Consider the following 13,322-nt stretch of genomic DNA (forward strand, 5'->3'; position numbering starts at 1 on the left):
CTATATGTGTAAAAACTATTGAATTGTTATATGTTCCGCTGAGTATATTCCCAAAAAACAAAATCAATAAAATTAAAAAGAAAAACTGCATATATCTTCATCTTCATCGTAACAACCACGATACACACAGGGTAATAGACACCCAATTGAATAAAATAAAAGGCCAGAAGGAAATAAATGTGAATCGAGGATGATATATTTTCTCCTCAATCTTCTCTTTCCAAAATGTCCACTGTAACGTGTTATGTTTCTTTTTAAGAAAGCACCATTGGCAGCAGGAGTGATATCTGCGACAGGCCCTCTGTCTCAGCACCTGTCCAGAATTTCTACTCACCGTTCCTCTGTCTCTTCACTCTTCGGAGCTGCAGATATTCAAACCAAGCCCTCAGGGAGCTCCGCTTTTGCCAGTACTCATGGTGCTTCAACGCACAGGCCACCTTATGTCTGTCCCTCTGCATACACAGGAGCTGTTCCTGCCACCGCGACCAAGCCTGAAAGCCAGAGAAAAGACAAGAGATCAAATGAGAGGCAGGAACAGAGAGGTGAAGTACACGTGAGGGACACGAGAAGAAGACAGAAAGACTCAAGTTAGGAACAAAGAAACGGCGATCCCCAAGCAGGATCATAAGCTATAGTAACTGGGGATGAAATGATATGTAAGGAGGTTGCTCTGCTTCCAGAAAGTAACTTTATTTCTGGGTTAAAAGGGCGGGGGGGGGGGAATCCCAATAAAAATAAGCAAGCAAGAAGCAAGAACAATCCAAGGGATAGTAATCTGATTCAGATTTGGGATGGGTTGAGAATCTGACTTTCCTTCCAAAGTGGGAGGAAACCCACTGTAAAGAGGAACTTTCTTGGGTAGACGAGTTTCAGGATGGTATCTACAGAAGCTGAGGGTCTACAAAAGGATGCCCTGAGACTATTCATAGACACACACCCCAGGAAAGTTTTCATGTACACTCAGGGGTACACATGCTCCACTCTGAAAATAGCTGCCTTAGACAATAACTTCATGCCGTCTCTGCACAAATCTGTAACACCTTTGCTTCCTCTCAGCTGACTACCATTCCTATTTCACCAAGAAAACAAAAACCATCAAGAGAGAACGTCTACCCAAAGTGGTCTATAGGTTAAATGCAATCCCAATCAAAGTTCTAACAGCCTTCTTTACAGAAATATAAAAACCAATCCTCAACTTTATATGGAATGGCAAGAGGCCTCAAACAGCTAAAACAATGGTGAAAGAAAAGAACAATGTAGGAGGGCTTATACTTCCTGATAGTTAAAACATACTATTCAACTACAGTAATCAAAACAATCTGGTACTGGTATTAACAGTAGACACATACAACAATGGAACAGAACTGGAAGTCCAGAAATAAACCTACACATCTATAATCAACTGATTTTTGACAAGGGTGCTAAGAGCATTTGATGGGGAAAGAAGAATCTGTTCAATAAAAGGTGCCGAGAAAATTGAATTGCCACATACAGAAAAATGAAACAGGATCCATGGCTCACATCATACACAAAAACAAATTCAAAATGGATTAAGGACCTAAATGCACAAATTAAAACCATAAAATAATTAGAAGAACAAGCGGGGCAGTGATGTCAGGCCTAGCTTTCAACAATGGATTATCTAATAATAACACAGACAGCAAAAGACAAATAAATGGGACCTTATAAAAATTAAAAACTTATGTTCATCAAAAGACTTTACCAACTGAGGTAGAAAATCTGAACAGAATCATAATGAAGAAATTGAAGGGATCATTAACCCCCTCCCTCCCCCCGCAAAAAAAACCTGGCACAGATGGCTTCACTGGAGAATTCTACAAAACATTCAGAGAAGAGGTGACACCAATTCTACTCAAACTACTCCAGAACACAGAAAAGCTCCAAATTCATCCTACGAAGCCAGCATTAACACTGATAACAAATCCAGGCAAAGACATCACTAAAAAAGAAAACTACAGACCAATATCCCTCATGAACACAGACACAAAAATTCTCAACAAAGTGCTAGCCAATAGAATCCAACAGCATATCAAAAAAATAACACATTACAACCAACTGGAACTCATACCACGTATGGACGGATGGTTCAACATTAGAAAATCAATCAACGTATTCCATCACATAAATAAAACAAAGGAAAAGAATCACATGATTATCTCAAATAATGCAGAAAAGGCATCTGATAAAGTCCAACACTCATTCCTGATAAAAACCCTCAGCAAAATAGGAAAAGAAGGGAAACTTCTCATAATAAAGGGAATTTATATAAAACCAACAGCTAACATTATCCTCAATTAAGAGAGCCTGAAAGCATTCCCCTTGAGAACAGGAATCCCACAAGGATGCTTTGTATCACCACTCTTATTCAACATTGTTTTTAGAGGTCCTAGTAAGAGCAATAAGGCAAAAAAAGGAAATAAAGGACATGCGAATTGGTAAGGAAGAACTAAAACTACCCTTATCTGCAGATGATATATATGATACTGTATCATATATATATATGCAATGGCAAGAGGCCTCGAATAGCTAAATGACATATATGATACTGTATATACGAAAAAAGAGAGAAGAACTGATTGCTGTTCAATTACGGTGTTGGCAAAAGATACTGAATACACGAGGAACTGCCAAAAGAACAAACAAATCCATCTTGGAAGAAGTACAGCCAGAATGCTCCTTAGAAGCGAGAATGGCGAGGTTTCATCTCATATAACTTGGACGTATTATCAGGAGGGATCAATTCATGGAGAAGGACATCATGGTTGGTAAAGTAGAGGGTTAGCGAAAAAGATTAAGACCCTCAATGAGATGGACTGACACAGTGACTACAACAATGGGCTCAAGCATAACAACGATCATGAGCATGGCACAGTCCTGGGCAGTGTTTTGTTCTGTTGTACATAGGGTCTCTATAAGTCGGAAGCCACCCGACAGCACCTAGCAAGATCAACAACAACATTATCATGGACTGAATTATGTCCCCCCAAAAATGTGTGTATTAACTTCGTTATGCCATGATTCCCAGTATTTTGTGGTTGTTCCCCATTTTGTGATTGTAATCTTATATTAGAAAGGATTAGGGTGGGATTGTAACACCCTGCCAGGTCACATCCCTGATCCAATATAAAGGGAGTTTCCCTGGGGTGTGGCCTGCACCACCTTTTATCTCTCAACAGATAAAAGGAAAGGGAAATAAGCAGAGTTGGGAACCTCATACCACCAAGAACGCAGCACCAGGAGCAGAGTATGTCTTTTGGACCTGAGGGTCCTGCACTAAGATGCTCCCAGAACAAGGGAGCACTGATGCATCACAACAACCTCCCATCAGAGCCGAGAGAGTAAGAAAGCCTTACCCCGGAGCCAATGCCCTGAATTCAGACTTCCAGCCTACTGGACTGTGAGAGAATAAACTTCTCTTTGTTAAAGCCACCCACTTGTGGTATTTCTGTTATAGCAGTACTAGATGACTAAGACAGAATTTGGTACCGAGAGTGAGGTGCTGTTCTAACAGATACCTAAAATGTGGAAGCAGTTTTGAAACTGTGAATGGATAGAAGACTCAGAAGGAAGTGAGGAGAACTGTTAACACTGGAGACGGCTCAGATGGTGAGAAACAGCAGCAAAGGACTGACAGCAGCAGAACCAGGAGACCAGCGCCAGACAATGCTAGAGCCGGCCCACGGAGTGAGAGAGCTGAGTGCCTGTGCATGGGAGGCTTCCTGGCGGAGCGGGGTGCCTCCAGGCACTTATCTTTGGAGCTACAGAGCTTTGGAACACTTGCCCCAGCAGGGCAGATGTGGGCGTGAGGGCCAAGGAGCCAAGAGGCCAAAAAAACAGGAAGCACAAGCTGAAGAGACAAAGAACACAAGAAGCAGAGCTGCCTCAGTCTCAAAAGATATGGTCATGACCTGAGGCATTTCAAAGGGTGGGGCCATGGCCTCTGGTGTTTCTAAGAGTGGAGTCGCCACTCAGATGGACTAGTACAATGGTGCGCCTAAAGCCCAGGGAGCAGAGTTGCTGTCCCAGTGGGCCTGGAAGGCGGAGCTAAAGCCCAAAGCTGAGGGGCCTCCATGCAGAATCTGGACAGCGTGGCCAATACTTAAAGTCTGGCAGGCAGGGCCATTGTGTACACTGTCTCAGAGAACAGAGGACTATTTTCAAAGCCTTGTGGGCTAATGTAATATGTTCTGCTGACTTGCTTAGTGCCTGTTATCCCTTCTTTTCCTTCAGTTTTTCCCATTTGTAATGGAAATGTCTAGCTTGTGCCTATTTTGCCATTATACGTTTGGAAGCAGATAACTTATATTCTAGATCTCACAGATGAAGAGGAATTTTTTGATTTTGGACTTGGAGCTAAGACTTTTGCTATGATATGACAGGAAGAATATGTTTTGAATGTTGCAAGGATGTAATTTTTTGGGGGGGCCAAAGGGGGGAATGTCATGTATTGAATTATGTGCCCCCAAAAATGTATTATTAACTTCGTTAGGCCATGATTCTAAGTATTCTGCGGTTGTCCTCCATTTTGTGATTGTAATTTTATGTTAAAGAGGATTAGGGTGGGATTGTAACACCCTTATCAGGTCACATCCCTGATCCAATATAAAGGGAGTTTCCCTGAAGTGTAGTCTCCACCACCTTTTATCTCTCAAGAGATAAAAGGAAAGGGAAGTAAGCAGAGAGTGGGGACCTCGTACCACCAAGAAAGCAGCTCCAGGAACTCTAGCACATCCTTTGGACCTGGGGTTCCCGTGCTGAGAAGCTCCCAGACCAAGGGAAGACTGATGACAAGGACCTTCCCTCCAGAGTCAACAAAGAGAGAAAGCCTTACCCTGGAGCCAGCGCCCTGAATTCAGACTTCTAGCCTACTGGACTGTGAGAGAATAAAATTCTCTTTGTTAAAGCCATCCACTTGTAGTATTTCTGTTATAGCAGCACTAGATGAGTAAGACAAACATACAGAGAAAATCCTAAAAATTCCACAAGAAAGCTACTGAAACTAATAAAAGGATTCAGCAAAGTCGTAGGATACAAGATCAACATACAAAAATCAGTTGGATTCCTCTAACTCAACAAAGAGAACTCTGAAAAGGAAATCAGGAAGATAAAACACTTAAGAATAAATCTAACCAGGAATGTAAATGACTTATACAAAGAAAACTATAAAACGCTACTGAAAGAAACCAAAAGAGACCTACATAAACGGAAAAACATACCAGGCTCTTGGATAGGAACTTAACATTGTGACGATGTCAATACTACCCAAAGTGATATATAGATATAATGCAATCCTGATCCAAATGAGATGGAAAAACTAATCACTAGCTTTATACGGAAGGGAAAGAGCTCCAAATAAGTAGTATTAAAGAAGGAGAACAAAGGAGGAGGCCTCACGCTACCAAATCTCAGAAGTTACTATACAGCCACAGTAGTCAAAACAGCCTGGTACTGGTATGGTATACTAACAGACACACAGACTAAAGGAACAGAATTGCAAACCCAGAAGAAAATCCATTGTTTGACAAACTGCGCTGGCAAAACTGGATTATCTACCTGTAGAAAAATGAAACAGGACCCATACCTTACACCATACACAAAACCTAACTCTAAATAGATAAAAGACCAACAGATTGGGAACAAACAGATAAAAGAGAACCAACAGATTGGGAAAAAATTGTAGCTATGACATATCTGACAAAGGTCTAATCTCTAAAATTTAAAGAAAACTTCAACAGCGGAAAAAGACAAATGATCCAATTAAAAAATCGGCAAAGGACAGGAACAGACGCTTCACCAAAGAAGACATTCAGATGGGCAACAAACCTATAAAAAAATTCTTGTGGTCATTAGCAATTACCAAACCCACTGCTGTCGAGCTGATTCTGACTGATAGCGACCCTACATGACAGAGTAGAACTGTCCCATAGAGCTTCGAAGGAGCACCGGGTAGATTCAAACTGCCAACCTTTTAGTTAGCAGCTGCAGCACTTAACCAGTATGCCACCAGGGTTTCCCACTAACAATTACAGAGATATAAATCAAAACTACAATGAGATACCATCTGACTCCAGCATTACTGGCATAATAATAAAAAAAAAAAAACAGAAAATAACAAATGTTAGAGAGCATGTGGGGAGGTTGGAACTCTTATACACTGTTGTTGGGAATGTAAAATGGTAGAACCACTTTGGAAAATGGTATGTGTGTGTTTTGCAACATGCAGAGGATACCAAATTGGAGCCTGCTGGACTTACCTGCAGCTGGAGGCTCAGGGCTCTGTGCTTCATAGCTGAGGCGTAGAGGGCACGGCCCACACGGACCTGCTGTAGGCACTTCCTCCACTCGCTCCACCATACCCTGTCAAAGAGCAAACAGAAGATGGAACCAATGAGAAAAAAGCCGTCCAGAAAAGAGAAAGGCAGTTAGGGCTGGGCCTCAGACTCTCAGCTCAAGTCCCTCTCCCTCATGGTGCCATCTCCAGATTGACACCTCCAAGATTTCACGGTTGGAAAAAACACAATCGAGAAACAGTCCTCGAGCTGCTGCTTACGAGCTGCAAACTGATGGTTCCTAAGGTCACATTTGGCCTTAGACACTGTAAACATGCTCTGTTTGGCCTATATAATTTTTAAACATATGAATTACTGCCAATATTTAACTATCAGGAGATTACACAGAATAATTGGCAAAGTAAGAAGGTCTGACAACTATTGATTGTCTAGGGCCAACAAGTGGTAGCTTTCCAGGCTTGGTGAGCCCCTCCCTTTCCTACTGGGCTGCTACAGTTTCTTTCTTGCTTCATTATTTTCTAATTCACTGCAGGAGAACAATAATTAGGAAATGAGAGTTTGCAGCATCTGCTTTACTGAAACACCCGCTTTTCCTGGTCACTTTAACTCACAGTGATACAATGAATTACATAACATGGGCTTTTGAACCATGGTCTTTGTGACTCACACACAATGATTGAGTAGAACTATGCAAATGAGGCATATGGAACCTGTGATGGTTGGGGTTATGTGTCAACTTGGCTAGGCCATGATTCCTAATATTGTGTGGCTGTCCTTCATTTTATGTGTTGTAAATCTTAACCTCTACATGTTAATGAGGTAGGACTGGTGTGGGGTGTATCCTGAGTGACAGCCTTGCAGGAGGGAGTGACTTGAGTCCCACCCTTACTCAAGTTACACCCTCTCCTGGGGTGCTCTGGTGGGACTCTCCCTCTCTCTCTGCATCTGGATCCCATGTATGATTAATGATCATCTAAACTCTGATTCTTGGGACTTGAGTCAGCCACCTGCCATCTGACCTGCTGCAACCCCATGGGCTGGTGGCCTATCACCTGACCTGATTTGCCAGCTTCTGCAGCCTTGTGAGCCCGCAGCCTGTGGTGTGACCTGTCAGTTTGGGTTCGTCAGCCCCTGCAGCCCTGGGGGTCAGGAGAAGCCTACACCTGACCTAAAGATTTGGGACTTGCCAGCTTCCACAACTACGTAATCCATTTCCTATATACGGTTCGTGAGTTTTGTGAGAGTTGGAGCAAATTACAGAACCCAAAGATGGGAGGGAAATTGCTGATCAGAGAGAGAATAATTGATATTAGACACGATGGAGTGTGGTACAGCAGTATGGAAAAGTTGGACATTTGGGACATCTTTAACCTCTGCCTCATGGCCAGCTTTGTGTCGATCCTTACAGAAGAAATGATTTATTTACCCACAAAGGTCTCTCTTTCCTCCTAACCTGGGCTATGCTTACCTGTATCACTCACTTTGAAAGTTCAAGCTATCTTGCATTATCATCATTTTAAGTACTTCAGAAATTATAAGTTTCCTGAATGCAGTCCAGCACCCAATATAGCACCAGGAATGTTACAAGCCCTCAATAAATGTACAATGAATAAATGAACACACGATGGGAAAATATCCCCCATAGACTCTAAAAGAATTGCACGCTATTTAAAAATACTTGCTGAATAAATTTTAAATAACTTTATGCTTACCACTGAAGTTCTGCATATCATGCTTAATCCTTTACGGATATTACCTTATTTATTCCCCATGACAACCCTGAAAGATATTTAATGGTGTGCCTATTTAACAAATGAGGAAAGTGAGATTAGGAGTAGTGGTGTCATTGGGGGGGTTACATGGGGTACAGACTGCACCCACTGCCACTGTCAGAAGGGGTGACACCAAAATGATTTCAGGGTGTGCCGCGGCAGCAGGAACAGCAGGTGGGCCAGTGCCACTGGGGGAGGGGCTCCCAAGGCAGTGGCATTACTAGGGTTGGTGTCACCCATCACCCAGTGCAGTAACTTGTCACCACCTACCGTCGCCCTACACTCTGGGTGTGGGCAGCTGGGTCGCAGCACCCACCATCGGCCAGAGAGGAGGGTCTGCACCTTGGCTAATGGGGGAGGGAGGGAGCTGCCGGGAGCCATTGGGGGGCAGGCCATGCAGGCTTGGCCCTGCATGGGGGCAAAGCTGGACTGCTCTGCCCACCAGGAGGGGTTCACCAGGCGGACTGTGCGGCGGGGGTGGGGGGAGTGGGTGTGTGACATCATGAATTACTGCACTGGATGACAACAACCCTAGTGACACCACAGATTAGGAGAGGTGAAATAACCCAATAATCTATGTTGGAACTTGGATTCAAGCCTGTTGGTCCAGCTGCAAAGCTTCTGTTCTTACCCATACTACATACAGCACCCAGTTCTTCTGGGTAGAATGTGAGCTATTAATACCCTGCCACTCAGGACCCCAGAGGACCACTAGAGACAAGGTACAGTGGAATCGATGCTATTATAAAGCAGCTCATTGTTACACGTCTGGCTTTAAAAGTGGGGTAACTCATATCTTGCCAACATGTGAACCACGATGGTGAGATGAAGAGCAGACCCACAGTTAGGAGCATGGGTTTTGGTATCAGAAAAATGGACAGGTTAGCCCTGGTTTTGCCAATTACCACTTGTATGAGTTTGCACAAATTACTGAAATTTTGTGAGCCTTAATCTCCTAATCTATGTAATAACAATACTTGTTTCACAGTTTACAGTGAAGGTTAAAAGTTTTTAACATAAACAAATTAACACACACATACACAAAATTAACACAGGGTTTAAAACTTAAAAAAAAAAAACAAAAACCAAACCCATTGCCGTCGAGTCGATTCCGACACATAGCGACACTACAGGACTGAGCAGAACTGCCCCATAGGGTTTCCAAGGAGTGGCTGGTGGATTTGAACTGCCGACCTTTTTGGTTAGCAGCCACGCTCTTAACTCAAGCTCTTAACCACTGAGGTAAATACTCCATTAATATTCATAATCTTACATTTGCTCTTATAAATATTTATTAGGCACTGATTATGTTTGAAGCATTATTTTAAGGTGGGTTTTTATGCTGCTTTACAGCAGAATAAAGCAAAGCTAAGGTAAAATACTGCCTACTGATCAGCAGGGCAATTGAGTCCACTCACCACAAGATATTTCGCTGCCGGAACTCCAGGGCGGCAGTCTGCATCTGAAGTTTGGTCCTACGAACCACCACGTAGATCAACCAGGACTTCCAGGCTTGGCGAATCTTTCGCTTTGCATCTAAATCCACCAAAGAAATTTTTAAAAAGGTATTGCGGGGAGACAAACTACCCTGGGTTATGATAAAAGCTCAAATCCCCTGCATACTCATCCCTCCTTTAAAAACATAAATCCCACCAGTCTTCAATTGCCCCCTGCTGGGCAAGTTGTGAACTGCAATAAAATTAATAAGGATGCAAGCGCAGGTGAAGAATGTTTTATAAGTGATGACATAAATAGATGTACTGTCAAAAAAAAAAAAAAAACCCAAACCCGCTGCCACTGAGTTGATTCTGACTCACAGTGACCCTATAGGACAGAGTAGAACTGCCCCATGGAGTTTCCAAGGAGCACCTGTTAGATTCAATCTGCTGACCTTTTGGTTAGCAGCTGTAGCACCACTATGCCACCAGGGTTTCCAGATGTACTGTACTGCTCAGAAATAGTTTATTTTAAAAGCCCTTATTTTTTTAGAGATATATTCTAAGATATTTACAGATGACATAAAGCGACTAACACAGGAAGAGGAAAACTGAGCAGGGATATAGATAAAACAAGGCTAAAGCTATACAGGGGTATATGGAGTCCACTGCACTATATTTAAATTTATAGGCATTTAAAATTTTCCATAATGTAAGAAGAAATAATCATGTTATAAAACTGTTGTTTGAAACAGTAATTTTAAAGTAGAATAAGCAAGACAAAAGGAAGGGATATCTCTGGAAAACACAGTAAAAAGGACCGTTAATGATATTGGAAGAGAGACAATTTACTAGATACGGGAGATGTACATCCCCATTTTTGGTAAATTCCACTTTCATTATGACAGTCACCACTAATAAAAGTAAATTTCTTTTCTTTTTAGAACACAAAGGAGAAAATAAAATCATGTAAGCAATTTTCAGGACATTATTCAAAATGTTGTCAATAGGATTATAACTATGCTTTATATTTCAGAGTTGTTAAGGCAAATCAAAACATGAAGAAGCATTTAACATAGCTTCCCCAAGCCCACCCCAGATGTCAGGAATCACCACACCTCAGGCAATGAAGACTAGAATGGTGCTGTGGCTTAGAGTTTGGACTCCTGAGTCATGAAAGCCAGGTTCGAATACCGACCCTGTCACTTATGAGTTAAGTAACCTCACACAAGTTCCTCATCCGTACAATTGTACCTCCATCAGAGGTATGTTTGTAAAGGGCAATGAAATAACCTATGAAAAGTGTCTCCAGGCATGCCCTGAAATAGTTGTCATTTATCTAAAAAAAAAAAAAAAAAAAAACCTTTTTATTAAAAATTTGAGTTACTTTTCCCATTATTCCATTTTTATAGCTATACTCATTATAACTATAAATGACTACATAAGTCAGCAGAATACACATTGTTTTCAAGTACACAGGGAACATTCACAAGATAGACCATATTCTGGGCCATAAGACAAACTTAACAAATTTAAAAGAACTGAAATCATACTAAGTGTTGTTCTCTAATCACAACGGAATATACTAGAAATCGATCATAGAAATATATTGCAAAATTACCAAATACTAGGAAGTGAAACAATACACTTCTAAATAATCAAAGGGCCAAAGACAAAGTTTCAAGGAAAATGAGAAAATATTTTTTACTGAATGAAATGAAAATGCAACATATCAAAACTTGCGGGATGAAGTTAAACCAGTACTTAAAGGGAAATTTTAGCGGTAAATGCTTATGTTAGAAAAAACAGAAAAGCCTCAAATCAATAATCTCAGCTTGTACCTGAAGAGACTAGAAAAAGAAGAGCAAATTAAAACCGAAGTTTGTAGAAGCAAGATAATAATAATGAAGATAGGAGCAGAAATCAAAGAAATTGAAACAAACAACAACAAAAAACCAATATGTCAATGAAAAAGCTAGTTATTTGAAAATAACAATATAATTGATAAAGCTTAGCCAGACCGACCGAGAATACATAACAGAAGACATAAATTACCAATAGCAGGAATGAAAGACAGGGTGTCATTATAGACACTACAGATATTAAAATTGTAACAACGGAATACTTCAAACAACTCTATGCCCACTAAATTTGTACGATATATTTGGAATGTATCAATTCCTTGAAAGGCACAAACTACCAAAACTCATTCAAGAAAAAAAAGATAACCTGAACAGTCCTGTATCTATTAAAGAACAAGAATTTGAAGTTAAAAAATCTTCCAACAAAGAAAACTCTAGGCCCAGATAACTTCACTGGTGAATTTTACCAAACATTTAAGAAAGAAATAATACCAATTCTACAAATCTCTTTCAGAAAACAAAAAAGGAGCAAATACTTCCCAACTCATTTTTACAAGGCCAGTATTGCCTTGATACCAAAAACAGACAAGAAAAAGGAAACGACAGACCAATATTCCTGATGAACATGGATGCAAAAATTCCAACAGAATAGCAGCATATGGAACACAGCAACATATAAAAAGATAACACACCATGACCAAGTGGGGTAGATCTGTGGAATGCAAGGCTGGTTTAACATTCAAAAATCATTCAATGTAATTCACCACACTGACAGATTAAAGAAGCCACATAATCATTTCAACAGATTCAGAAAAAGCATATGACAAAACTCATCACCCATTCATAATAAAAATGCTCACAAAACTAGGGATAGAAAAGAATGCCCTTAATCTGATAAAGGCAATCTACAAAAAACCTACAGCTAACATCATACTTAATGGTTAAAGACTGAATGTTTCCCCCTGCCTTAGGTTGGGTTCCTCAGAAGAGCAAAATCAGTGAAGCATATAAATAAATATATTAAGCTGCATTATGCAGATGACACAACCTTGCTTGCTGAAAGTCAAGAGGACTTGAAGCACTTACTAACGATGATCAATGACTACAGGCTTCAGTATGGATTACACCTCAGCATAAAGAAAATAAAAATCCTCACAATGGGACCAATAAACAGAGAAAAGGTTGAGGTTGTCAAGGATTTCATTTTACTTGGATCCACAATCAACACCCATTGACGGCGGCAGTCAGGAATCAAACAACACACTGCATTGGGCAAATCTGCTGCAAAAGGCATCTTTAAAGTGTTAAAAAGCAAAGACGTCACCTTGAAGACTAAGGTGCGCCTGACCCTAGTTGTGGTATTTTCAACTGCATTATTTGCATGCAAAACCTGGACAATGAATAAGGAAGACCAAAAACTGATGCTTTGAATTTTGACGTTGGTGAAGAATACTGAATATACCACGGACTGCCAAGGGAACAAACAAATCTGTCCTGAAAGAAGTACAGCTAGAACTCTCCTTAGAAGCGACGATGGCAAGACTACATCTCACATACTGTGGACGTGTTATCAGGAGGGGTAAGTCCCTGGAGAAGAACATTGTGCTTGGTAAAGTAGAAAACCTAAAAAACCCAGTGCCCTCAAGTCAATTCCGACTCATAGCGACCCTACAGGACAGAGTAGAACCGCCCTATAGAGTTTCCAAGGAGTGCCTGGCAGATTCGAACTGCCGACCCTTTGGTTAGCAGCTGTAGCACTTAACCACTATGTCACCAGTAGAGGGTCAGTGAAAAAGAGGAAGACCCTCAATGAGATGGACTGACACAGTAACTGCCACAATGGCCTCATACGTAACGATTGTGTAAGGATAGTGCAGCACCAAGCGGTGTTTTGTTCTGTTGTACGTGGAGTCACTCCGAGTCGGAACCGACTCAACGACA

The 13,322-nt window shown here is 41.1% G+C and overlaps 1 protein-coding gene across 24 annotated transcripts in view; it reads right to left on the minus strand.

The window, feature by feature from the left end:
- SFI1 (SFI1 centrin binding protein) overlaps nt 1-13,322 on the minus strand; it is a 95,663-nt gene that overhangs the window by 34,881 nt on the left and 47,460 nt on the right. For all 24 annotated transcript variants that reach the window (XR_010318606.1, XR_010318608.1, XR_010318607.1 and 21 more), the window contains 3 exons: nt 9,502-9,619; nt 6,276-6,378; nt 335-491 (listed from right to left, as the gene is read on the minus strand). Coding sequence is in view for 21 of the 24 variants with exons in the window: in XM_064272426.1 (XP_064128496.1) it covers nt 335-491; nt 6,276-6,378; nt 9,502-9,619 (378 nt within the window). In the remaining 3 variants the exon portion in view is untranslated. The remainder of the gene's footprint in view (nt 1-334; nt 492-6,275; nt 6,379-9,501; nt 9,620-13,322) is intronic.

Source organism: Loxodonta africana, chromosome 19, assembly GCF_030014295.1.
Source record: "Loxodonta africana isolate mLoxAfr1 chromosome 19, mLoxAfr1.hap2, whole genome shotgun sequence".
NCBI lineage: Eukaryota > Metazoa > Chordata > Mammalia > Proboscidea > Elephantidae > Loxodonta > Loxodonta africana.